We start from the raw sequence: 26643 nt of genomic DNA, 5'->3' as shown, positions 1-26643 counted from the left end.
CAGATTATATGGTTTAGTAGACATATAAACAACGTGGACAATAATTGGCACAATTATACTATATTCAAACCACTCACTGATCACTTTTTACAAGATTTTGCATCGCAATTATAACATTATTAATCCAAGCATTGTAGAAATCGACTGGGTCAAAATCCCTGTTGTACAGTAACCTCTTCCCAAGTGTTTGTAGCGATGGAGATAAAGTGTCATTTTCTTTAGTAGCTAGTTGTACAGTAGCACTGCAATGCCAATTTCAACTTAAACGGATCCTTCTGAGCTGTATCGTGCAACAGAAAACAACACTATACTAATTACAAACTACATCTCACTTTAAAAAGCAGTGAAAAACTTCCAACATAACCCACACTTCCCTATTAGTTTTGCTGAATATTTACGTTATATGAATGACATACATCTTTAAAGAGCTTATCCAATGGTCTGGCGACAGTCAGAATGAGTCACATTCATTCCTGCTTGCATAGAGGATAGCCAGAAATGCAAAGAGTTATTTGCAGCATAACAAACCTTGACAATACCCTTTTCTTTGTCCCATGTCTGGCTTGGCTAACGATGTCCTTATGACTCTACACATGAATCCACTTCCTCCACAATGCATTCTTTTGGTCAAGTATTAATCTCCTTAGATATTTTGGATTATTCTTGAGGTTTTATTTCAGTGTTGGTATTTTGGTTATCAATTATTTGCGTATGGCAGCGGCCTTAGCTGATATGCCTTTAGAGATGGGCGTGTCGGTAAATATACACTAACTTTTAACGCCCTACAGGTAAATTGATGAATACTGGTGTCTTGAAAAACTTCAAGGTCATGTTATGTTTCATGACACATCTCCATACCTTTAGAAAAAGACCTTGCCATGCCTTTTTTGGTTGACCTGCGCCTATCAGTGTTCCTAACCTCGTGCATGCAGATTTGATGCACGAAAAAGAAAGTGCGTGTGCGGAAGAACAAGAATGAAAAGCAAATAGAGATGTAAAGGGTTACACAAACAATGGAAATAAACGCCATTTGTAAAGAGAGAAAGTTAGATTTGCGTACCACTCAATAATGCTGATACGTACAAATATGCTAACCAACAAATGTATCTTTAACCACACAGTTGTAGATGATCTTAAAATATAACATAAGACTAGGATACCTTTCCGCCTACAACGTAATAGAATGACTTTGGCTCATTTTGACTATATGCTCAAACAGCTTTCCATAGGCCATCATTCACCTTCTGGATTCTGGTGTACGTTCCAATATTCTATTAGTGGTTACAAATACAATTACAATCCATACTGCATTTGTGGTCAGAGACAATTTTATATTCCCCTGGACTGCTTCTGGAGTTGTCACAACTATTCCAACATGGTTCTCTGAATTATGCTATCATTGCTCATTTCCTCCCACTTTCCGCTTTTCAAACATGGTCTTTTTTTGGCAGCCAAATTCCTTCTGTATTTTTTTATTTCCTCTTCCCGCTTGCCCGCTGCAGTTTTGTTGTGTTTGAACTCTCAATTTACCACATGAAAAGCATGAAACACTATAGTTCTCCAAAATGATTTTATATATCCCAAGTGTCACCACAATTCTCGTGTTGTCCCCCCACATTTCTCACGTTCACAGACACGCGCACGCGCGCGCGCACGCACACAAGCTGACGCACACGCGCAGCCCCAAAGCCACACCCAGAACCTTCCCACGCCAGCAGCCTCGAACCACAGAGCAAGTGTGCATCTCCAACTTTTTACTGGAGGGGAGTCGAATGAGTTTGAGTAGTTGAGCAGCGCCTGGAGACTGCTTCTTATATTTGCACACTTTAATATTTATTTCCGAATTAAAACGCCATTCTATCTGGAACTGGGCTTTTCGTGTTGTATTCCAAGTTCTTCAAACTCGGTGAGTAAGTATGTTTGCTTTTTTTTTTAAGTTCTGCAAACGATTTACTGTAGCCAACGTGTTTCGTTGATGTACTGTACTTCACAGCCAATTTATTCGTTTCACGTGGTTTGCATTTGTTATTTCAGCGCTGTACATTTCCTTGATTCTTTTCTTTTTTATTATTATTATTTTACTTGTGCGTAGTTTTACGCAGTTATCTAAGCCTAAACTTAAAAAATGCTGACCGAAGTTAGACGCTATCGTGCCTCGGTGTTCTTGGGTTCGATTGAATATATAAGACAAGGTACACGTTATTTATCAGAAGACGTGGCCATTTGTTGCGTGTTTGTATGAAGTTTGAAGTCACCGACCTTTTCAAACATTTTTCTTCTTTCTTTAACGTTCCAACTGACTTTTTCATCTTCCATATGGCATCTCAACGTTCAAACAATTCACGGTGCTCCAGATGCTGTCTATTTTCCGTTCAAAACTATATATATATATATATATATATATATATATATATATATATATATATATATATTCACGTGCCTATAAAGGATTTAATTTGGACGAGAGTGTGCCTTCAATTGGTGCAAATAACTAGGATAAAGTGGAAGTTTTTTGTTTGTTTGTTTTTAAGTTGAACTTGGGTCAATTGTTTGGATTTAAAATTTTCCCCAGGAATAAGTGGATGAAACATTTTAAGGAAAGGACTATTTCATTGTTCTTTTTTAGTATAAAAGAACAAAGTTAGCTTGTCAAAATCTAGATGTCAAAAACGACAGCCGAGTGGCCATGTGTGGCCAGCCATTCACATTTTGGTGGGCTCCATCATATACAAGGTATATATTTTGACATGGCCCACAATGCTATTTAAAAAGGAATACATTTTAAGTTAGACAGCATTAGAAGTGTGAAAAAAAATCCTAGTTTTCTCCATCATATTTAACTAGAAGACTTGGCTTAGCAGTTTTTTTTTCTACTCTAGTCAATACAGATAATGTGTAGCTTGCCTAATTGATTGATAATTAGTGCTGTTGATGTATCAGCTGTGCATTTTGCGAACCTTAGTATTCTGTAACATGCACTTGACCTCTGCAGAATTGATATACTGACGCCGTTTTGCGGCAAGCCAATGTTAGTTTTTCCAATATTTTCTGTCATCATGAACTCAGCACGCGCATAGAGGAGTGTGATATTTGATGCTGGTTATCGTGAGGCTTTCAAAAGGTGCTGACTGATGACATACATACAAGTGTACCGTGTGTAGATGCTCAAAAGCAATGGATAGATTTTTTTTGGGGTCCCCTAACCTCTCTCTGCCATGTGGAGGTCATTACTCATGGCTGTCACTTTAGGAATGTCTATGAACAACATGTGTTGACTCAAGAACATTCTAAAAACATGTCAGTGACCAACACGAAAGAGTGCGAAAGCCAGAGGGAAGTCTTTCAACCCTGCGGGAAAAACAGTGACATACATGTGTGTGTCTAATTAGTATGGACTTCACACACATACACACATGAACACAATTACGCCTACAGTTAACATAAATTCAGCACAGTTTGTGTTCTGAGAACTGTGACCCTAATTATGCTTTTTGGCGCCTCCAGAACATTTTCATAGAAGTCATCAGAGGGATACTTCTTAAAGTCTTACTGTGGCACAGCAAAACTAAAAGCTGTAATTTCAAGATATCATTATACTGTTGCAGTATGTTAGCAAGTAGGATATTATCAAAAAGATTTACAGGAATTCCTTCTGATATTCTGTGGTTTATTGCGATATACGTATCACATACAGAACATTTACAAGAATAAACCAATATACCTTGCGTAGGTTCCTTGCAAGGCAGTAAACATGAAGTACCTAACACATCCACATCCAGTTTGATTTTCACAATAAAACATCATTTTACACTTACAATATAGATCAGCTCGGTAACAAAAGGAACCCAAAATAAATTTCATATTGCCCTCCAGGAGGCAGAATACTTACAGAAAATCTATACTAGTCATTTGGATGGCCATAGCCACCAAAAGCTATCCCTTGGTGGTGCCACTGATTGTTAACCTAGAGACCTGCCTTTTAAAATGCCACCGTAAAAGATCCAATTTTGGTAGTCACAAAGTGGTAATATTATTTTCACAATTTAGAAATACTTTTATTTGAGCTTGCCAAGATAGAGATTTCAAATTTCCTGTTGCTTAGCTGGAGGCATCATGCCTTAGAATGCTCTACACACATTGTATGATTCGTATGTCTCGGTATACGGTCTTGTATCAATATCTTACCGGGAAACTCAATCTTGCAGAATTTGCAGTGCTTTATTTTGTTTTTCGAGCAAGAAATCATACTTGCGCTTGGTTTGACCAAGAGGATTAATCACATCCTCACACAACTGAGTTCCTCACTTGCATAGTAGTATTTTCCATCATATATTTTTGCCCTGCCTCAGTAGTATGACCTTGCTCAGCGTCTGACTCTGTCCTATGAAAATATTCGCAGCTGTACAATGAAAAGTAGTACAAGGTTGTGAATACGAAGTGTGTGCGTTTGTTTGCTCTTCCCTTAAACAGCTTTGGCTTGATTCAATGACAGGGAAGATGTGCCCTTTGTGTTTTCACTAAAAATAGACCTTGCACTGTGGTTGCTGTCTATAAACACAAAGCACTGAAAGTGACCTGCCCACACACACTTGAGTACAAACGCACTGTGAGTAAAGGATAATTGAATCATTTTTGGACTCTAAAAACTACAGATGGGCAAGTACTGATCCCAGATTTCCGTATTGGTGACAATGGCAGCGTTATTGCAAGGAACTGGTAGTCATGGCCGCTATAGAAATTGGAAATTAGAACACTATAAAATTGATATGAATTTCTTGCAGTTTAAAGGAAATTGCTAGGTTGGGATGCGTAAATAATTTGTCGTTTTTTTTTTCTTATCGATATGTGGTGTCAGAAACAGGGAGTAGTCTAGTATTTAGAAGTTGTACTGGTATCAGTCCGAAAAAGGTACCTGCAGTATTGAACATCCCTACTCAAAACAATTGAGTCAAGGGAAACCCTATTATGGGTCAAAAAGTGACCAACACGACTTTTTGGATTATTCGGTTCCTAATTTAGGCCAGAAATGGTAAAATGTGATCCTTGTTTTGTATGATTTGTGCTAAATAACTCAAAGTAGGGACAAAATGACCCGAGTAGTGGAGCTGTCCATTTTCAACCCGGATTGCCTTATTTTTGACCCAACTGTTTTTGGAGAGTGTTTCTGTGTGGAGCCAGAAGTCTATTTACTTCTGGATTTATATTATACTCATCAATTATAATCCTCAACTAGAACTATTAAAAACTTAACATAAACTGGTCCAAATATTATTCATGGGAAATACATTAAAAAAAAAAAAAAACAAAGAATGGATGTCTGCTTGTAATTGTACCATTACGTGGTTATGGAGAAACTTTTACTGCCAGGACAGTCACATTTTTCAGCAGTAAAACTTAATTTGGAGCCACAGGGCCCCACTGGAAGATTTTGTGTCCACTTCCTCTTCTCTGCTCATCAGCCATCCCTCAAAGCCAGCAAGAGTGGAGTTGGGAGAGCGGAACAGTGAGAGAGTTGGGGGAGTGAGATCCAGAGGCCCAGTTAAGTCTGTGGCTTTGTGTTTTATGAAAGAAAAGGACATTAAATGTCAGCATTTTCCAGCAGTCACACACCACACACACACACACACACACACACACACACACACACACACAGGCACAGAGTCCCCCTCGCTTCCTATTATAAGGGTGAGTGGAAAGGAGGAATGGTTGCATTTTATGTGACTTTATCCGTGTGTTTCAGTGGTAATAATAAATGCTCACAAAGGTGCTATGATTCCTCACACGTTCGTATTGTTGATTGTGCTTTGTATACATGATACCAACAGAGACACCCATGGAGAAATAACATTTAACTTTTTGTAATCGATCCCCAGTTGGTATAAATCTTAGACTGACCTGAGTGACAAGTGGTAGAAACGGAATTACGATTAAATTGCCTTTTACTTGCCCGTTGATTGACATAGAACAGCTGCAACTTTGTAAGCACATGTCTACTATGGCAGATACGCCATTAGATATTGTGAAGACAATGTAATGCATTCCTGACCAGCGAGGCTAATGTATGTGGCATGTGGACATTAGTATGTGTGTGTTGTGTGTGTTGTGTGTGCAGCTGCCAGCTAGTGTCTGAGGTGAGTATTAGTGCATTCAACACTATAAAAAAGTGCTGAGTGATAGTCAAAGAATAAAGGTAAGTGCAGAGAATCTGTAGCTTATAGCGATCCTTTTTTTTTTAAATACAATTTTACTGTGTAGTTGATTGCATATACAAGATATGAAAAGTTTTTAGCATCCGAGACTTTTTTTATTCCACTCTAAAAGAACGTTTTTGTTTGGGATATGCATCCACACTTATGATACAAGATGGTTAAAACTTTTCATTCACCCAACGGACTGTAATGCCGCAAAATGAGGTCAAGCAGATCCCCAGTCACCGATATACTTTTTGTGTATTGTGTCATGAACAGCGGGAAGAGTGAAAAACATTTGGACTCAATGTGATAGTTAAAGAAGATGATTTTCTACAATTTTGACATCCCACGCGTTTGTGATTTGTGTGTTTGTATTTTATACGTTGAAGTAAAATACATGCAAAATCTACGTGTAAAATAGAACATTTTTATTTTTTCTTTTATCGTGGTGAAATGCCGTTCAAACGTGTCATATTCTGTATTTGAACAAACTACTGTAAATGATAGACCATGCACAGCATTTACTTGCCGCAAGTGGTTTTGACAAGCAAAGAGGGTGTGTATTCATATTAGCATTTACATGCCTTTCTTGTCAGGCTTTACATTTGGTTATCCAAATAATGTCTTTCTTAAATTGCAGTTTGATCAAATTCAAGTTTCGATGTGTATTGTCGAGTACTGCAGCATACATTGAACAGTATTTTGTTCCAATGTTACCCAATTTTCTTCACGTCCTTATTTATTCTCACACAACGTTATCAGCATACATGATAACATTCGTGTGAATGTGCATGTGTGCACTGCTGGAAATTACCCCACAGTACCAAAGAGTTTTTAAACGTAGGATGGAATCAAAATTGAAGTGCAGCGATTCATTTAGAAAGCTTCTGTGTTTAGTCAGCTTGCCCACAGAAGTATTTTTAGATTTACTATTGTACTTAGCAGCGGTTTTATAATAACAATCATGTAATGATAAGTTAATTTTGTCGTTAGTCACTTGAAAGGGGCAAAATATGGCTGGAATGCATTATGCACGCTCTAAAAAGTTCATTTATTTATCTACGGGAACTGGTGCTAATTTATCAAGTTCTTTTTTCCCCAGTACACAGTGCTATCCTGTTTATTTCCCTGAGCTCAGTTATGACCAGCATTTATCAAAACCAGTTAGTGTTTACATTCCTATCGAAAGCCTCGACTTGATGTCACATGATTCAAAGCCACTACATGGCACCGTTTCAAGATTTAGCCTCTGTTTTCCTGTCCTTGCCACCTCAAACGGGGCCAGTCCATCTCCTGGCTTCACCCCCACAGCCACATGTGCTCACAAAAAATCGTGGCCTGCTTCCTGTCGGCAGGAGGAGTCTGTTTTTACTACGATTCCAGTTTGGCGGAGAGGGCTAATTCCTTTGCTGTCTGGCTTGCGTGTGTGTGTGTGTACACGCATATGTGTGTGTGGAGTTGTGTGTAAAACAAATGTATCTGCCAACTCAGCTCCTTTTAATGTTCGCTTTGGGTGGCAGTCACCAAAATTCAAATCATGTGCACGTATATCAGAGTCTTGTGTTCTGTCCAGTCAAATACAGTCTGACTTTATACACATAAAGCACTAGGTCGATCAATGAATACAGATAAAAGCACAACTTTAATCATAAAAGGAGCAATAAAATCATCAGGAATACAAATCCTTTTGTTATCTGACTGCTTCTTAACCTTTTTTTCAATGTTTTTAGCCAAGTATCCCTCTACTAGAGCAAAGTAATTTTGGATGGAAAAAAGACCTACAACGCACATGTTTGACTTATTCATCTTTAGAACTACATTTGTTTGGGTGTCTCTACATATTTTATTCAGCACCTCCAGAAGATACACCATGTAACATCATCTGTTTTTTTTTTCTGGCTCCTTTTGCCTGAATAAAGAAGTTTTGCAAAGGAGTTACAATAACATCATTTAGCAATAACATGTCGCTTGTTCCTATTAATTTACTCTTAATTTGAGAAGAATAAAATTCCATTATTGTCACATCTACTACCGTAGATTTGTTGATACCTAAAGAAACTCTGTTCAAATATGGCAACCAGTTCTGGGTGTCCCCCCACCTACTGCCCTTTGACAGCTGGGATAGACACCAGCAAACTAGCTACCCTAGTGAGGATAATCAGCTACAGAAATTAGATGGCTGTTATTCATTATTTTAATGGTAGCCATTTTTATACATCGCTATGTTAAGCAAGAAATGTCATTGCCTGCCTGTGAAGTCATCTAGAGGGACACAACGCACTTAAATGATATTTTCTATAATTTGAGGGGACACTTTGAGGCTGCACATTTAACTGCATGTCTCATCAACCCTGTGATTCTTACAATTCTATGGAAAGCTACACTTGCATAATTAGTTACAGATGGCGCGGTATCAACACTTCCACTGTACATTGGTTTCCTCGGAATGATCGTCAACTGCCACACCAAATGCTAAATTTAACACATTCTTGGGGAAAAGGCGAAAACTAGATTACGATAGTGTTAACTATGTGCTCGTGTTTGTTTGTTGCTGCAGACTGACCAGTCAGAACCACTGAAACGGAAGCATCGTGCCATCTATCTGCATTCATCAACTACCAGAAGAGAAGTTAGCTAATCAGTGGGCGCAGCCATGTTGATCATCTTAATTCTCATCATCCTTTTCCATTTGGCTGCAGCAATTCTCCTGTTTGTTGCGACCATACACAATGTGAGTATCACCAGAATCTAGATATTTGAGGGCCACTACAGTGGACACAAATACGCTGGGTCAGAGGAGGACATAGAAATAATTCATTAACTCATTCACTGCCAGAATAAAGGATTTTTGGCATGTAAAACTGTTGATGGCGGTGCACATGCTAATCTTTTATTATGGCAAACTATGTTACCTGTTACAGGCGTGGTGGTTGGTGTCAGCACCTGGGCGGGACGTACTCTACTCCGACCTGTGGTATTCTTGCAACTCCACTTGCTTTCCTATCGCCAAGAGCCACACTCCTGATGCAGGTAGGAAAGTTTTGCATGCGTTTGTATGCGTATACATTTCTAACAGCTGCTGACTCGTTTTGTCCCCTTAGCCTATCTGCAGACGGTCCAAGCCACCATGATCTTGGCCACCATTTTATGTTGTATCAGCTTCTTCGTCTTCATTCTTCAGCTCTTCAGACTCAAACAAGGAGAGAGATTTGTCTTCACTGCAATTATTCAGCTGTTAGCCTGTGAGTGACGCAAACACACGTTCATAAAACAGACAACAAAATGTAACTATGTTCACAAGATTTACAGTGTGTTGGCCTATTTGGTGTGCCGCATTGATTATGTTCAATGCATAATAGAGCTTCAGTTTTGGCTCTCTGGCTTCAGGACACAAATTATTGTGTTTTATGAACTCTGCCTTGCAGTTTGAATGAGTTATTTCTTTTTTTCGTCGCTATTAATGATGTTCTGTAAGAGACAATTTCAGAAGTAGTGCTAATGCCCTTTTGCCAGAGTTTAAATTTTTTTTAATGACAAGTAGGAGTGCCAGCCCTTATAGGTCTTAATTTTTCTATTCATCTCAAACTTGGTCACAGTTACTAATGCAATTTTAAATGCTCAATGGGGATCTGTCACAGAGAAATTGCAAGAGAAATTGACTATCACAAAAAAAGTTTAGACAAATTGCCTATAGATGCCATAACATGGAGGCAAAGTACTACTTTTGTCATTAAAATAAAACCAAAACTCATGATTTCCAACAAATACAATAATTCCTTGACACCAAGATTCCACAAGATGGTGACAAAGGACTACTTCAATATGGTTCATCGTGGAGAACTAAAACCACAAATTAGAACAATATTTTTTCGCACATTGCCTCGAGGCAATAATACTTTTGAGAACAAAAATAGCCTATTAGTTGTTCATTATACTTCCTATTCCAACTCTTATCAATATATAATGACTAAAACTGCTGTATGTTTACAATCCTGACAAGACAAATCTAACTCACTGCTTTTTTTTTTTTTTCAATTCTCTTATCCCTCAGCTGTGTGCGTGATGATGGCGGCATCCATTTACACGGCTCAGAATAAGTCCTTCCACCACAGCAGTCTCCATGACGGCTCGTATGGATCCTCCTATATTTTGGCCTGGGTCAGCTTCCCAATGACTCTAATTAGCGGGCTCATGTACCTGGTGCTTAGAAAGCGCAAGTAGATGTCAACTTTTCAGCCTGTGTAAATTGAAATCCTTGGCTGTACAGCAAACACCCAAGGAGAAAGTCGACCAATTTCTTTTCCAAACAAAGCAACAAATAACACACACTCAGAGATCAAGCATTTTGTATCACTCGTTTAATGGTGTCATGTTCTCATTGAATGCAGTCCAGGATGCAGTAGATGTTTTTTTAAACGGCAGGAAGGCGTTGCCTTGCTTGTTCAATTTGCATTTCAAGTCGGGCAAGTACCGCGATTTCCTTATAGCCCCGACAACGGTTAATTTGCATCAATTCTAGGTAAGCATCTCCATGTAAATTTTCATGAGCTGTCCTGCAAAAACATGGAAGAGGAAGTGCATTTAATGAGAACGTATTTTTTTTTATTTGTGCAAGTTATTAAAAGCCACATAACCTCCTACTTGTTTGTTGAAGACGTCACTTTTTAAAACAAGTACTTGCCTTCATACACAATTTAATTTACAAGTGACTCCTAGCAATATTAACTCTCACTTTTAGTTCTTTTATTGCTCATTGGTCAACTTCACCAAGACCATGTGTGAAATATATGTGGGTTAAGTTGAAAAACAACTTGGGAGATTTTCATGCTGGGTCCACCACATTTGTTTTTGAGAAGCTATTAACAAATACAAATATTTTGTACATATTTGCTGTGTATGTATAGTTAAAGACTATTTCTGACTGAAATACTAATGTCGTCTATAAAAAAAAACTAGAAAAATTACGCTAACTTTAGTTTATAACAAGTGTAGTGATATAAATTGTAGAATTGGAGTTATTTGTCATTTCATGATTTTGCGTCTGTTGGTGACACGGTGGAACACTCAAACCAATGATGTGCTGTGATGTTTGGGATTTTAATGACATGAACTTGAATTAGGAATGTTTTGTTATTTTTGTCATGCTGTTATGCTAGTTTGTTCTTCAATGAAAACCAGGACAAAGGCTATTTATGAAACCAACTGTAACATGTTTTAACATCACAAGTGAGGATGGAATGCGTCATTTTATTCTGTTGTCATTCTGACATGTTTGTCAATGCCTTATGCTTCACACCAGAGATTATTTCTGGCTCATAATATTTGCTCATGTAATAGCCTTAACTTTTTAAATCACTATTTCTTGGTGTTGGTGTGGTTTTTTTAACATACACATCTTGCTGAAACTTTTTTTTTTTTTTGAGGAAACAACGTGCATGCAGTAATGTGCCCTAACTGTACAGTATGAGCGATTGATGAAGCGCTGGGTTGTCTTGTCAGCATTCTATTACACTTGGCCAAACTTTAAACCTGATTATTTTTTATCTTGTTTCAGGGAAATGGATGTGCGAATTTTCCTCTTCTAACTGAATATATTACTTGTTATAAGTTTACCTGTTATAAGTAATATGATTTCAATTCCATATTCATGAAAAGTCTTCATTTTTCATGTTTGTTCTTGTTTTTAATTATTCCCTTTCATACATGAGGAAACTAAATGTAAAAAAAAAAAAAAAAAAAAAAATTGACCTGAAACATTTGGATATTTTATTGCAAGTCAACAAGTCGAACAAATTAAAACTCTAAACGCAATGATGTTTATGTTTAAAATGTTTAACTTTAAATAACTTCTTTCGGTTTAATTTAGGAATCAAGACTGCATGGGCACACTTTCAAAGAATGTACTTTATGTTGTGATAGAATTAACTCTTTAAATGTTTTATATTCTTTATTTTGTTTTCTTTCTTACTTGAAAAACAACTTCTTAATAACAGAATAGAAAATATATAGAGTACTCGTTATGCTAGAGCCTGTACTGCTGTCAAAAAACAGAACAAAACATAAAATACAGATAATTGATCTATTATACTTCACGGTGACATCAAGTTCCCTTTCTTGTAAAACTGTTTGAATAGATGTAGTCCTTTAGCGACCTCATGTGGACTAAAAACAAACTACACCGTCAACTTCAGCCTGTACAATCTCTCAAAAAGATGCGTGCAGTTGTTGCACCAACTCGTTTGACGTCAACGTTCGTTAATTGTGTTGAAGAAAAATAAAATATTTTGCTTAGTTGTGACAAATGTCTCTGCATGGTCATTGGATAGATAGATAGATAGATAGATAGATAGATAGACAGTGAAACCTGCAATCATATATATATATATATATATATATATATATATATATATATATATATATATATATAGTGAAAAATATATAATAAAATATTTAGCCATGCTTGTGTACTGCGTTATAATTCTGTTTTGCTCTGATTTATGCACAGGTGGAAAAACACCCAAGCAGTTAAGTTTCAGTTTCGTTTTGATAAGTTTTGTTTTGATAACTTTCGGTACCTCCCTGCTAAGAGTGTAAAAAGACTTGCCTTGAATGTGCTCTTGTCACAAACTGCTCGATCGCAGCTTTTGCCTTCATCACATTTGTGCCCATAATATTCTGCATTAAAACTTCGAAGCGTTTGTCATATTTCATGCCCCTGGAATCCAGTTATTGACCGAACCTGGAATTGTACGAACAGGCGGAAGGACCCCACAATGCTGCCTTCCAACAATAGATAGAAAATACAGTACATTATTACATTTCTATTTCTTAAGCGACAAAATTGATCCAGTCCAGAAGATGGCAGTAAAGACAAGTTAAACGAATGCGAACAAGAACTAGCGCTACAACCCGGAAGTGTTGACATTCGACTCAAGTATCCAGTGTAGCACATGCGTATTGGAAAAGGTTTTACAGATAGTATCTGTTTTTTTTTTTTTTTAAGAATGTTTTTTGTTTTGTTTTAGAAATAAATCAATGATCGGGATATATAACATCCCATAATAAGGCCAGCACTAGTATAAAAGTAGTAAGTCATGGTCGGTGGTTCGGGTATCAACGCGTTCCTTGTCTAAAATCAATTTCCAACAATAGTAGAAAGAAATATAGGCGTCATAGGGGTAATCGTTTCCAAGGGTAATCGTTGTTTGGCGATACTTGGTAAGTGTGAAGGTGCCCCTCGTTTTTTTTTTTTTTTTAAGAATGAAGCGGTTTGGTGAATCGTCGGATTCTTCTGGAAGCTGTGAAAAAAAGATTAAACTCTCACAATTTAACGTGAGTGACATCATTCTACTCTTTCTTTGCAATTGGAATTTCTCATTTAACAATAGCATGAACAAGTTTCTAAAATTTTGACTGAAACTGTGTTAGGTTGAGAAGTAATTGTGTAAGTTTTGCATATTTCTTTTTAAAAATTATGTACAGCTTCAGATGCTGGTTGAAGAGGAAGTTCAAAAGGCAGTGAAAAAGAACAATATCCAGGTTTTAGCTGAAACAATTCAACAGCTTCAACGTGACGTGGATTATGAAGGCTCCATCAAAAAACTTGAGGTTTGTAAACTCTGCATTGACCATGCCTTTGTAGATTTATTTATGCAGTTTCTGACAGTCTTCCTTTGCTACATCACCGTCTGATTTTTATTTATGGCCACATTTGATTATTTATTCTATTCATTTGTTCTCATTTTTAAGTTTGATCGGTGAGTAAGAGACAAGTGAGAGACATAACTTTGGTGGGACTCATTTTGGCAACCAGAGATGGACTGCTCGTTTGCAGTTAATTATGCCATCTTTTGTTAGGTTGTGAAGGAGGCCCGTGAAAAAGACAGGGAAACTAATGTATAAAGGGTTTTTATCTCCATGTTTGATGATGATTGTTTTGGTTTTTCAGGAACGCTTTGAGAGAATTAGAAGGAGAGCAAAAAAAGCTCTCTCTGCCCTGCAGGCAAAGGAAAAGGTTTGAATGACATGTTTACATCTGCCCACATAAATTTCATTTTTGTGTGTATGACAAATACATGAATCTCAATTGTTTTCAGCCATCTTCTCGTAATGATGACGACGTCATAACGTAAGTAGATGGACCATTATTGCAATGTCTTTTTGTATTTATTGTAAAATATTGTGAATCGTTACAAATGCCATATCTTCCTCAACAGGATAGATTGTGACGATGAATACGTGCCACGAAGTAAGAGCCCTGTACAATTACATCTAGTTTTTGGAAATCTGGAAATAGCTTTTCATTTCACATGCATTTGTCCACAGAAAAAACGCTGAGCAGAACAAAGAAAAAACAGGTAATTGAAAACAGCAATGTCTTGGTGAATCCGTTTTTTCTATTTGATTATTTGCACTCTTTTTCCTTCTGCCCTTGCCGCCCTTCCCCCCCAAAATGCTTAACTGCAACCATATTGTAATTTGTACTTCTGTGTCGTTTGACTTCATACATCAAAATGTTGCCTTTCATCATATATGTTAGAAGTGCAATTCAAACACATCTTCATTTTCAGGATACAACCCAAAATACGCTAAAGGAGTTTTACCTAAAAACACCAGGTATGTTTGTTATGGCTAATTGGATTGTATGTATGCATTTGACTGTGTTTTGTTTCCCTTACTTGCGCTTCCCTTTTTTTTTTTTTTAATACTTGGTTCTGTGTTACTTGGCAATGGGAGCTGCGTCATATGAGCTTAAGAGAAAATTTTGCAGCCCCCTTTTGCAGCAAACGGCTCAATTTTCAAATTTATTAAAAAAATAAATAAATAAAAGCAAAACAATCAATGTATCTCCTAGACCTATCAGCTATCATGAGAACCTTAGAAGATGTATGTAAGACACAGTCTTCTCCACCCAAGAGTAAGGTAAGATGCTTTCTATGCTTATTTTAAAACACAATACATATTGCGACATTTTAACAAATATTGACATTTTCTTGCTTGCGTATTTATTCTTACTGTGAAGCCACAGACTATGCAGATGAAAAACGAATCTGTCCCTCGAAGCAACTCTGAGGACACAAACCCACAACAGGTATTAACATACAGTATGAAGCCTCAATTTACACTGCAGGTCTAAGTGCTCAATTTGGATTTAATTTCACAGACACATTTACACTAACTGAAAAACTCCTAGATGCTCAGGGTGCAAATGAGTAACTCTTTCTTCTTAATTTCTGATTTTCTTAATCATAATCATGTCTTTGACTGACTTGCCCAATTGTTTTGTTGACATTCCCTTTAGCGTAGCTCCATCTAGTGGATGCTTAACCCAACCCCAACCACTACTGTAGCTTCTATTTTGTGCGCCTTATAATACGGTGAACCTTATATATGAAAACCATTTTAAAATAGGCCATTCACCGCATCATTGGCCTAAGTCCAACGTAAAGATAACCAATTGTACAGTTGTTTATTTTAATGTAGCAAAAATGAAAAGATTGTGTCTCTTGCGCCATACATTGCTAATCTTAATGAAGCTGTCATATTCATCACTCATTTCCTTCTGCTTTCCATGTCTCATAGAGTGAGTCCTTGTATCCTCCTCTACCAGTGAACCCTTTCCCAACCAACTTGTCCATGGAGGCTGTGGCATACAGCATCCCACAAAAAGTGACCGTTCACCTGGCTCTCGTCGATCAGCCCGCCAGCTTCTTAGTGATGTGGAATGGAGAGGAAGATGACGCCTCTTTACCACCAATGGAGAGCTACAGGTAAAAATGGCAAAACCTATGTAAAACTGTCAACGCAGATATGACAGGGGCATGAGATTTCAAACTTCAATAAACAGGAGGCCAACGTTATTGGGAGGGGAATTATGATTTAAGTGAAGTTTGGAGTGTGTAAGTTTTGCTTAATGGCTTCCTTTGATGCTGTCCATTTGTTCTCTCTCCACACCCTAGTGTTTTTGTAACCGTGGAAAAGGACAACGGGAGTGGAGTTTTCCCGGCGTGGAAACTTCTGGGCAATGCAATTGCTGAATCTTTGCCGATGTTTGTGCGCATCACAAAATACACACCTGGGCACAAGCTGTATGTTGCTGTGGTAGGCAAAGACATTTATGGCCGCTATGGACCTTATAGTGATGTTGTTGCCGCAGTCCTGCCTGAATAACCTCAGAAGCAGAAGAGTCTATGTCATCAAAGAAGATACCTAATATGAATTTCAAGAGGAGACTATATTAGTCCTGGATACTGCCCACCTTCTCAAGATAACACCACACAGAATCTTGAAATAGCATCTTCCTCAACATAATTATTATCAGCCGAGATTTTACCCTTGTACCCTCTCAGTCATCATTTTACATTTTCTATGCAATCACAACGCCATTCTTTATAGACTGTATACCACATAACCATGGAATTACTTTTAATTATTTGGAAAGACCAACTGATGCTAATAAAATACATTTTCTAATTAAATAACATTGCTATCCCAGGTCATTTTGTATTGTTGAAATCAAGAAGTCGTAGATTCTAAATTAAGTTGCGTTTATACTACACAGCTGCTGCGTACTTGCAGAGGTGGAAAACTTGCAGATACTTGTGTATAACAAACTGCAAAGAGGCATTTTGTGCATTTGTTTTGCGAGATATCAACTGTAATGTACACTCCCAACCTAAAGCGGGCGGTACTTTACTTAAACGCTGTTGGCTTTCCTTCGTCATTATCAGACGAAGAACCAAGGAAGTAGTTCATAAACTACATTAATCGCAAGTCAAACGAATGAGTGGATAGACTCGCTAAAAGCTGTAATACGATGTCTTCGTATCAGTACATTCGACATTTTGTCAACGAACGGCTAGCTGCTGCCGCAGAAGAGATTGCCGGCGTCTTCATCAATACCATCGTCGAGTACGAAGAGGAGATCGGACGCCAGCGAAGACTTTTGGATGACGTTCGGAAACCAAAACTAAAGCCACACAGAAAAGGTCAGTCAATCGTTTAAGAATACAATTAGCGATTTATTCAAGGCGTTGTCGGGAGTGGGGGACATTTTTTCTTATTAGAAATAGATGACACATGGTCGCATCTGGTGATGCTTCGACGTAAAGGTAAGCGACATCATGGTTGCTTAGTGATCGTTCTGTCAGTACTGTATTCACAGTAGGTTCCTAAATTGATTTGTTGGTGGGGAAAAAAGGAAGCATTTGGGGCAAGTGTGAAGAGGGGAGGCTTTTTGATGGATATCAACCGCAAGCAAAAACAAATTAAGCACTAATGCAGGAAGAAAAACTCACTCCATTAGGTTTCGCCTCATAGTAATATGGATGCTGGCTATGTTGTCCCTTCAGATAACCAAGAGCAAGATGTCGGCAAGCAAAAGGAAATTTTCTCTGCGTCCACCTGGCCCAGTGAGGACCAAGACACAGAAACCTCTCAAATTAAAGAAGAGCCCTGCGCCACTTGGGATGGAAATGAGTTGAACATGAAACAGGAGCGGGACAACTTAAGTTTAATTTCCTATTGTCAGGAAATTTACAACAAAGACAATCACTTTGTGGACTCGCATCCTGGTGGAAGTCAGAACCAGTTGGAGGAATCGGACTGTGCCAACAGCACAAATGTAGATGAGAGTCATCATGACAAAGCAGCTGAGCATGGAGATTTAGGATTGAAAACGCATGCATGGGCAGAAACTAAGGATGGACTTGAAAAAAACAACAATGGTACGTGTGCGTAATATGTACATGTGTCTTACAATGTTTTGCAAAAGAGTCACAAACATATCAGCAATAAATTGCTTCATGTTCCAAATAATTTACTTTCAATTTGAAAGGAAAATAAATATTGTCTCTGTCACGCGCTTAAAAAGCTTTAAATTACATTTACTGCTACCTCATGCTCCCTGAAGATCTTTCACACACCCCAGGGTACACGTACCCCGATTAGAGAATACCATTAACATTTCCTCCTTTGTCCCTTTAGACCTCCAACAGCAAGATGTCCACAAGCAACAAGAGGTTCGGTCGTCCTGCTCCGACGGAAACCAAGAGGAGTCAGAACCTACAGAAATAAAAGAAGAGCCTTGCACAAGTCATGAGGATGAGGTGCGTGAAGAAAATCAGAGTACGGACTCCAAGACAAACAAAGAGGCAAAGCTCAAACCTAGCCATGACGTTATTAGCGGTTACAGTCACTATACACACTCAAGAATCCACAAAGGGGAGAAACGATGTATGTGCAGCCTATGTGGGAAACGATTTTACAATAAAACAACATTGAAATTACATATGATGAGCCACACGGGGGAGAAACCGTTTGCTTGCGACATCTGCGGCAACCGTTTTACCGTCATCGCCATGTTGAACCGCCACATGAAGATCCACACAGGTGAGAAACCGTACCCCTGCGGCCACTGCGAAAAGCGATTCGGTGACAAAACGGCACTAAGGGTTCACATGCGAACTCACACGGGCGAGAAGCCGTACCCTTGCCACATGTGCGAGAAACGATTAAGCAGCGCCACGGCCCTCAAAGTTCACATGAGGACTCACACGGGAGAGAAACCGTTCTGCTGCAACACCTGCGGGGGCACCTTCCGAGCCAAGACGGCGCTTAAAAGCCACATGAGGATTCACACCGGAGATAAACCGTACACCTGTGACTTCTGTGACAAACGACTGAGCAGCACGACAGCGCTGAAGGTTCACTTGAGGACTCACACGGGCGAGAAGCCGTACCCTTGTGACATGTGCGACAAACGACTTAGTAGCGCCACGGCGCTTAAAATTCACATGAGGACTCACACGGGAGAGAAACCATTCTCATGTAACATTTGCGGGAGTCGATTTCGAGCAAAGGCGACATTAAAAATTCATACGAGGATCCACACAGGTGAAGCCGTACCTCTGTGACTTATGTGATACCAACTCAGACGTGTCACAAATCTCCAGTGGGAACTCCAACAATGCATTCCCAAGGTGTGTCGTCTTTGTCGTACAAGTCATGGTAACCTGCAAAAACTGAATCTAGGCCAGTGGTTCTCAATGTTTTTTTTCAATTCGGTTCCACCTGTAAAATATTTTGTTTGGCCGAGTCCTCTAACCAGCGCAAAAAAAAAAGTGGTAAACAGAATGCTCTTGCATTCATGATTCATGTGACATTGTAGTGGTAACTAGTCAGATTTTATTCATTAACTGTAATATCTATTTAAGTGCTAAAACAATAAAAAATGGGCATAATATTTTGCAAATAAATCATTTTAACAAGTTGATTCATGTTCCAATTAATTTGCGTTTAATTTGAAAAGAAAACTATTGTTACTGTTGAGGACTTAAAAAGCTTAAATTCGACTTGCTAATACCTATCGAAACCTTGTTAAAATATCTGCCCCTGAAGTGCCTTCACGTACGCTTAGAGGTACATATTCCCACGTTTGAGAACTGCTGACAGGCATCTGAAATCCATGTTTTTCACAATTTAGACCTGTGGAGGCCCTTTGGATTATTTTTGAAATTGTCTCCCATCCATTTCCTAGAGCTACTTATCCTGTCAATGGTCGCAGGCTTGCTATGGCCTATCCCAGCGATCTATGGGCAGCAGGTGGGGGGACACCTTAAACTGGCTGCCAGCCAGTCATGGGGCACAGTGGAAAGAACAACCATTCACATAATTTAGAATGTCCAATATACTTGCCACACATGTTTTTGGAGTGTGGGAGGAAGTCGTGTGGGCTAGGGGAGAACAAGCAAACTCCACAGTGGAAGGCCGGAGCCAGCTGGATTTGAACTCGTGAAGACTGCGAAGCAGATGTGCTAACCACTCTTTCGCTGATTTTGAAATATCTTCTAACACAAATGAAGAACCTGCTTGACTTGGTTCAAACTTTGCTCAATAGAAAAAAATGTTCAGTTTTAAGGTGAAACATTAATGAACTTATTTACATAAGCAATGTTTGAGGTAACGCGTTTACAATCTTCAATGTCTCAAATGTTTCTAAAGAAACCGCCGTCAATGATTTGTTTGCTTGTAGTTCTACACCGATTACACCACTCACCATGTGACTTTGGTCAATTTTGTGTCGTAAGACTACACAGATCTAATCTATTGAGTTCAAATGGGGAGATGTGTTTACATTTTATGCAACGCCATTTTGAGACATCGAGTAGGACTTTTTAATGAAAGGAATTGTGCATCCCAAACATTACGTGTGCGTAACCCATGATAAAAAAATTACGCGCACCCCTGATTATACTTTCACCTAAGCAGGTCGCCACTATAAATTGCGTAGTTAGACGACCAATTTGGCTTCCCGTTTATTAGAACCCTCACTGAGCGCGTGCAGAAGAACCCTGATTACTATTCCGGTATGAAAGACAGTAAAGTGAACCACAGTGGACATCAGTCTGACCTTAGCGTCAGCTATGGTGCGTCTCCCTCGGTTGAGCGGGGCCCAGTGTAATAGCGGAGCAGAAAGATGGGCCCCCAAAGACCACTTAAAACAGTCATGCACACTGACACACAAACACACTGCGGCCTAATCAGAGTTGACGGGGCTTACGGCTGAAGAAGATGGGAGCCGAAAAATAGTGCAGAGTAGCCAGATAGAAAAAGCAGAGGTGGAGCAGCAAGAGTGATTAAGGAACAAATGTGCTCTTTAAAGTTTTAAAGTGAAGCGCTGGCAGAATGGCAGCCTCCCTCTTTAGTCCCTTCCCTCCTGTAAAATGGATGATGTCCATGGAATATTAGACTTCGCGTGAATGTGCGCTTTTAAGAGGTTTAGACTTGTCATCTTAATCTTGCGCGCTTGCCGCACTGAACTCTGCACCCTTAAACTCGTAGAATTACTGTGTAACTTTTCAAATCGGACAAAATGGGTGACCGCCACATTGAGCAACAACAAATCATTCTGTTGGTCATTTGAGGTGAAAGAGTTTTGGCTTCCGATTCCAAATCTTTGTTTTTCAGCTCACCCGCATCCCGAAAATGAAGAAGAACACAAAACGGACGAGTGAATGGAAGTTTAATGGTGATACATAGGAATGTGTCTTCAAATTTTAAGGTTTGTAATAACCAGGTAGGTCAACATAATTACTCAAAGAAATAGATGGAGGGATCCTCTGTTGGTAGAGCTGGAGCAAAGGTTGCATTTCTTTCAAACATGGCTTGTGTGAACTTTCCCCCGGATAGGGTCAAAATATTGCCCATGTGCTGTTTAGGGTCAGTCAACAAAACTCGTTTCTTCTTCTTTTTGTTCTTTTTTTTCCTCTTGTTCTTCCTGGTTGTTTTTCTTGTTCTTCTTTTTCTTTATGTTCTTCCTGCTCTTCTTTTCCTTCTAGTCGTTCTTCACATTCACTCTTGGAATGACCACAAATGAACACAACTCATAAATTTGAGACATTTTCTCCAAAAATGGGGTAGCAAGCAATCACTGCTCTTTATGTGAACGTCACATGAGCAAACCCAGAAAACAGGTCACGTTTTACATCAAGCAAAATGCATTGTTAAAGGTATTCATTTATTTTACATGAAAAATAATTTAAATGATCTAAAACGTGTTCTCGGTCCAAACACGTTTTGTGAGCCTAAGAAGAAAATAATCTTCGAGGGGAAGATTTGTACTGTTTTACGACAATTTTAATGCAACGTTAGAGTCTTCCAAATTTAACTTCCCCACGGTGCACTGTGACGTCATCTGCTTCTTTGGCATTCGCCACTAGATGGCGGTACTTCACAGGATACCGCACTAGTATGACAAGCCCGAAAGACAGCGCACGGAATGGCGTGCGTTTGTTTGCGTAAATAACGTTTCACAGCATACGCTCATCATAATTGCCTATTGATCAGCAGAAAGCAAAAATACCTAAACAGCCCATCTTCCATTTAAATTCACCTTTGTAATAAAAACCCGAAGTAAAATTATCTTGAATGTTGAGCATTTTATAAATGACTTTGCCATTGTTATTATTGTCTTGATGTGAAAAAGACCTTGAAAAAAAATGGACACACACGCACATGCACAAACACACTCACATACACACTGACAAGAGCTAAACATCCTCTCGAGAAGACAGGCTTAAACCCTTTTACGCATGACTCACCTCCTCTTTGAGTTATGCAAATTATTTATTCATAGCCACATCCTCAACTCACTTTTGCTAACCATATGTTTTAAAGGTCAGTGAGTATTAAGTGTCCAGAAGTTCTGCAAGGGTCAGGGATCACCAAAGTCACTGAGATTAATCCCCTTGGGGGTGTACATGAACGCCACTGCAGTCTGTCACAGTAATCCTCATAAAGGTCTGCATTTTTTACTCTTAAAACACAGACTGCTCTTGTGTTTACCTTTAATGAATAACAAGGCACCTTTGACCTCCATTGAACAACATGTAAATGTGCGTGAAGGATTTTTTTTGGGGTCCAATGTTCTGCATATTAAGAAAACGGAGCAGAAAAGTCATTTTGTTGATAAAATATTGGTTGTATTATGGTCATTATAGTCAGCATTATAGTCAGGGTTGCAAAGAAACAAATACTATATTAGTGAAGTGGTTCTCAACCTTTTTTTCAGAGATGTAACCCCTGTGAATGATCTTTTTAGCTTAGTATCCTTTAAGCATTTTGGGGTTTAAAAAAGCCCAACTCAAAACATGCCATCAGTGTCTCATTTATTAAAATTTAGACCCTTTTAAACTTCATTTGTATTGATGGTTTCATTATTTTTCCATGTGCAGTACCTTTTTAAAAAGACTTTTGCTGTCCCCCGAAAATGACTTGATATTTCTTGGGACAACATTGCCTGGTTAGATTTATTAGCAAGTAAAGCTTGTAGATGTGTCTTCACTTGTCACACTGCATCAGCAAAAACATGACTTGAATAAGTTGTGGCTCCGCAGTGTGGCTTTGTACTCTTCATCAGAATTTGACTGGGAAGTTTGGACGGGAGTAAGACAAAGATGAAATCTTTTTGAAAACTACATGTGACACTGGAGCTTTTATAGCGGATTGTTTCTAACATAGACGTACTCCCCTTTATTAAGTTGTCGCTTTAAAATTTTATTACGTATTGGCTAATGTGTTGCTGGATGAGCGTGTGTGAGCGAGACATGCTTCAAGAGGGATGGCCAGAGGAGCTTCTTGCAGCCGAATTAACAGCGCATCAATCTTTCATGGCTCATGTTTTTAAGTTGCATCTATCTCTCTCGCCCGCGTTCCATTTGATGCGACTACTTTTGCCACATTTCATATTCACGGAGACAAACAAGCACACTCTCCTTCCACATTCATTTTTATCCCGCGCTTCTTTTCATGTCCAACTTTCCAGTGTGGGAATTGAACACAGGCGTACTTGAATGCTACAGAAAATAGAATGACATCACCGCACTCCATATCTTCTCTAATATGGTCAATACAGTAGGGATGGACCGATTATAATCGGGGCACCAATATTCTTCATATTGGTGCATATCAACATCTACCTTTTTTCAGTATGATGGCCAATAAACTCTGTCATAAACTTCTGATAATCCAGACTTGCATTTCTTAGACAGTTGTGCCTTGCTCCAGTACTGTCCCCCCCATAGCAGCATCTGATTGGTTAGCCGTGAGAAAGCCAGAGCCAATCAGTGATGAAAGCCATATATGGCTTCATGCACACCAACGCAGCCAGAGCACAGGCACAAAAAAACAACTTTTACACATGTAAAGCACATTGAATAACCTTGTGTGTATGAAGCACTATATAAATAAAGTTGCATTGCTTTGTCTTGAATCCTGCTAGCCTTTAGGCTAACCTATGCTAGTAAACATTCTACAGTATGACAAGGCATAGCCTCGACATCTACAATTAATGCCATTTGTCCCTTTGTATATATTTTAAACTCCTACAACATCTGTTATGTGTCTGAGGTTGTTAAAGTCTGACATGCTAGTCTGTGCGCAAGAGCACAAAGTCCCTGCTGTGTGAGAGGATGTCAAATGAACATTCGTCATTTCGAGAGCTTGGCTCAGTGACCAGCAAATTTATTATCAGTAAGAAAATGTAGATATGGAGTGAAACCTCTGATTCTTTTCAAAACTTCAGAACATACACAATTACTCTAATTATCTCCCTCCAAGTAACTATACATTTATACTAGTACTTTTGTAAGTAGTCCAGTGCTGGAAGTGCGTTCATGGAGCCTGATGTTTCTTTTCTTTGCCATCATGAATATTTGATTCGGTTTACGGTCCCCCGAAGGTTCCATCCAAATGAAAGCTAAACAACATCAACAACTACAAGAGCATGCTACAACACAAACAGTGCGTGTGTATGTGTGTGCCCGTGCCATTAAGTGCTGGCCTTGAGTGTGAATGAGATGCGTGTACATGAAGCATTGTGCATTCTATGTGTGTCTGACTTCTGAATTTACATCACCTTAATAAAGTCCAAATTTATTCGGAAAGTATGAGAGGTAAAGTCAAGAATTAATTAGGTTGCAAAGACTGCAATGTATTTTCTACTATGACAGCTTCTCGAGCTGCAACTATGGCTGTCACATACAAATCTTTTTTAAATCGATTATATTATGAATTATTCCATGGTCAAGTAATGGACTAATAAATACTAAGAATTTTTAGACACCTACAAAATTTGCATATGCTAACCAATTAGCAATCGCGGTTAGCATTAGCATTAGTTCAGTACTTTATACATGTAATAGTGTGCTTAAAGACACAAGTTACTTCCTGTACTTGTTATTATTTAGTTCTAAAAATAAAAAAAAATGAATTACAAATTCAAACACTAAACTGTAGATTGGCACCACTAATTAGTGCTCTTTACTGCCATTCCTTCTTTTTTTCTCAATTAAATGCTTCAATGTTAAGTGCGGATGATTCAGAGCATGGTGTAAAATGCACCTGAATATCCTCATGTTTTTTCAGGATGACTCATTTTTACAAATGAGATGTTCACGGACCCTGAAGGCTCTTGGAAGGAACATGTATCACCAAAGCAGCAAAATGAGCATGCGAACTTTGAGGACATTATATTAAACTGGGAACTCGTCAATTTTTGGAACCTTTGGGAACCGTCACAAGAAACATCACATCAAGCAACACGTCCCAATGCGTTCGAGATTAGCCCGCTTGATTTGAATATGCTGACTGTGTGTGTGCGTGAGTGCGCTGGCTGTGATGTCCTAGTTTTTGCCTTGTACTCTTTGAGGTCAAATAAGGAGCAAACATTCTGCATCGGGGAAGGAAGAATTATAGCCACAGGCACGCAGGCCCACTCACACACATATTAGAGCACCCGTACACTTCAGCACAATTAATTCATGTTCTAAAATCACATTGGTCATGCTGTCAGGACACATTTTCATAGATGCAATTAAAACATCACCATCGTCCACATAATCAATGACAGCCGCAAAGCAAACTGCCCGCCAGTTTCCACCCGCAAGCCGGTGGGAAACACAACGCGCACGCACACGGAGACCAGAAGACCATCCGCTTGAAATACGTGACGTCTGAGTGAGTGTTGATGCCACTTAAAGAAAAGAACAAACATAAGGGTGAAGTAGAGAGGGGTGTCACATGCCATCACTCCCAGAGGGGTCAGTGTGCGATGACATAGCCAAGATGGACACGACTGCCAGCAGGTCTGGACGTACACGCGCGCACGTGGAAGGCCAGATATCATGGGACCTGACGTGGGCTGGAGGTTTTCGTCCGATTGGCTGTCACATGCGCTCTGGTTGTCTTGACAACGGCTGTCCCTGCGGGACACCGGAGGCCCGAGCCGGGCAGAGGAGCGAGCGGCGACACTGATGAGGAAGTCTGGAAACTTCTGTGGCTCAGTTGTCACGCTCTGATATTATTGGTTTGTCACAGCAAGTATTCTTTGTTTGGGTACATCTGAGATCAGGATGGGACACCCCGCAGGATGAGGGCTCGTTATTTCCTCAGGGGGGAGGCAAGTGTGAACATGTGTTGGAATAATTGGATGGAGAACATTTGGATCAAAAAGCAATGGCATATTCAGATGATTTAGTCTCTGCCAAGCGACTACACTTTCTCACTCATTTCTCGTCGTAGCCCTAAACCGATTTTAATGTTTGCTATATGTGATGCGTTTGCACAAAATCAGTTCTATGTCTCCAAAAATGAAAATGGACATATTCAAGATTCAAGAGTATTATTCTTATATCCATAGTAATACTATACAAAGAAATTCTCATTCTTTTCACTTCCCCTAGCAGACTACATTCCAAAATCGAGCAAATAATAAAGTAGGCAATAATACCAAAAAAGGTGTTACTCTACTGTCATTCTTTGTCATAATCATTATCTTTGTCATAAAACGAAGAGGAGAGCCTGAGATCACCGGAAGACCTTAGTGCCCTCTCCCTCTTTTGCAAAAGATCGTTTTTTTTGACTCAGAGCCTTGCCTTTTCTCCAGTATATTATT

General features: G+C 39.0%; 3 protein-coding genes across 4 annotated transcripts; all 3 read left to right on the top strand.

Annotated features, from left to right (window-relative positions):
- Positions 1 to 1713: 1713 nt before the first annotated feature.
- Positions 1714 to 11559, top strand: emp2 (epithelial membrane protein 2). 2 transcript variants are annotated; one of them, XM_088438023.1, is made up of 5 exons: positions 1714 to 1906; positions 8749 to 8922; positions 9113 to 9221; positions 9293 to 9433; positions 10243 to 11559. In XM_088438023.1, the coding sequence occupies exons 2-5, from the start codon at positions 8845 to 8847 to the stop codon at positions 10410 to 10412; spliced, it is 498 nt and encodes a 165-aa protein (XP_088294149.1). In that variant the 5' UTR covers positions 1714 to 1906; positions 8749 to 8844; the 3' UTR covers positions 10413 to 11559. The 2 variants fall into 2 exon arrangements, with proteins under 2 accessions (XP_088294149.1, XP_088294150.1); XM_088438024.1 differs by having other exon boundaries at positions 1714 to 1910.
- A 1547-nt stretch (positions 11560 to 13106) lies between these two features.
- On the top strand, positions 13107 to 16672 carry atf7ip2 (activating transcription factor 7 interacting protein 2). The gene is made up of 11 exons (XM_088437309.1): positions 13107 to 13523; positions 13674 to 13799; positions 14140 to 14205; positions 14288 to 14319; positions 14408 to 14439; positions 14517 to 14548; positions 14762 to 14807; positions 15046 to 15113; positions 15214 to 15282; positions 15774 to 15961; positions 16151 to 16672. Exons 1-11 carry the CDS (start codon positions 13452 to 13454, stop codon positions 16359 to 16361), a joined length of 942 nt encoding a protein of 313 aa, XP_088293435.1. The 5' UTR covers positions 13107 to 13451; the 3' UTR covers positions 16362 to 16672.
- A 267-nt stretch (positions 16673 to 16939) lies between these two features.
- On the top strand, positions 16940 to 19464 carry LOC148410713 (uncharacterized). Its single transcript, XM_088437383.1, has 3 exons — positions 16940 to 17179; positions 17543 to 17917; positions 18177 to 19464. The coding sequence occupies exons 1-3, from the start codon at positions 17008 to 17010 to the stop codon at positions 19103 to 19105; spliced, it is 1476 nt and encodes a 491-aa protein (XP_088293509.1). The 5' UTR covers positions 16940 to 17007; the 3' UTR covers positions 19106 to 19464.
- Positions 19465 to 26643: the final 7179 nt, after the last annotated feature.

This window comes from Hippichthys cyanospilos, chromosome 16, assembly GCF_059441005.1.
Source record: "Hippichthys cyanospilos isolate Australia breed blue-spotted pipefish chromosome 16, RoL_Hcya_1.0, whole genome shotgun sequence".
NCBI classification, from domain to species: Eukaryota; Metazoa; Chordata; class Actinopteri; order Syngnathiformes; family Syngnathidae; genus Hippichthys; species Hippichthys cyanospilos.
Note: the sequence above shows the minus strand (reverse complement) of the source record. Positions and strands in the feature narration are given on the sequence as shown.

Coding starts and splice junctions, on each gene's coding strand:
- LOC148410713 (XM_088437383.1), top strand. CDS start 17,008: ATGTCTTCGTATCAGTACATTCGACATTTTGTCAACGAACGGCTAGCT. Junction 17,180..17,542: donor ACTAAAGCCACACAGAAAAG/GTCAGTCAATCG, acceptor TTGTCCCTTCAG/ATAACCAAGAGCAAGATGTC. Junction 17,918..18,176: donor ACTTGAAAAAAACAACAATG/GTACGTGTGCGT, acceptor TTGTCCCTTTAG/ACCTCCAACAGCAAGATGTC.
- atf7ip2 (XM_088437309.1), top strand. CDS start 13,452: ATGAAGCGGTTTGGTGAATCGTCGGATTCTTCTGGAAGCTGTGAAAAA. Junction 13,524..13,673: donor TTAAACTCTCACAATTTAAC/GTGAGTGACATC, acceptor AATTATGTACAG/CTTCAGATGCTGGTTGAAGA. Junction 14,320..14,407: donor AATGATGACGACGTCATAAC/GTAAGTAGATGG, acceptor CTTCCTCAACAG/GATAGATTGTGACGATGAAT.
- emp2 (XM_088438023.1), top strand. CDS start 8,845: ATGTTGATCATCTTAATTCTCATCATCCTTTTCCATTTGGCTGCAGCA. Junction 8,923..9,112: donor TTGTTGCGACCATACACAAT/GTGAGTATCACC, acceptor TACCTGTTACAG/GCGTGGTGGTTGGTGTCAGC. Junction 9,434..10,242: donor AATTATTCAGCTGTTAGCCT/GTGAGTGACGCA, acceptor CTTATCCCTCAG/CTGTGTGCGTGATGATGGCG.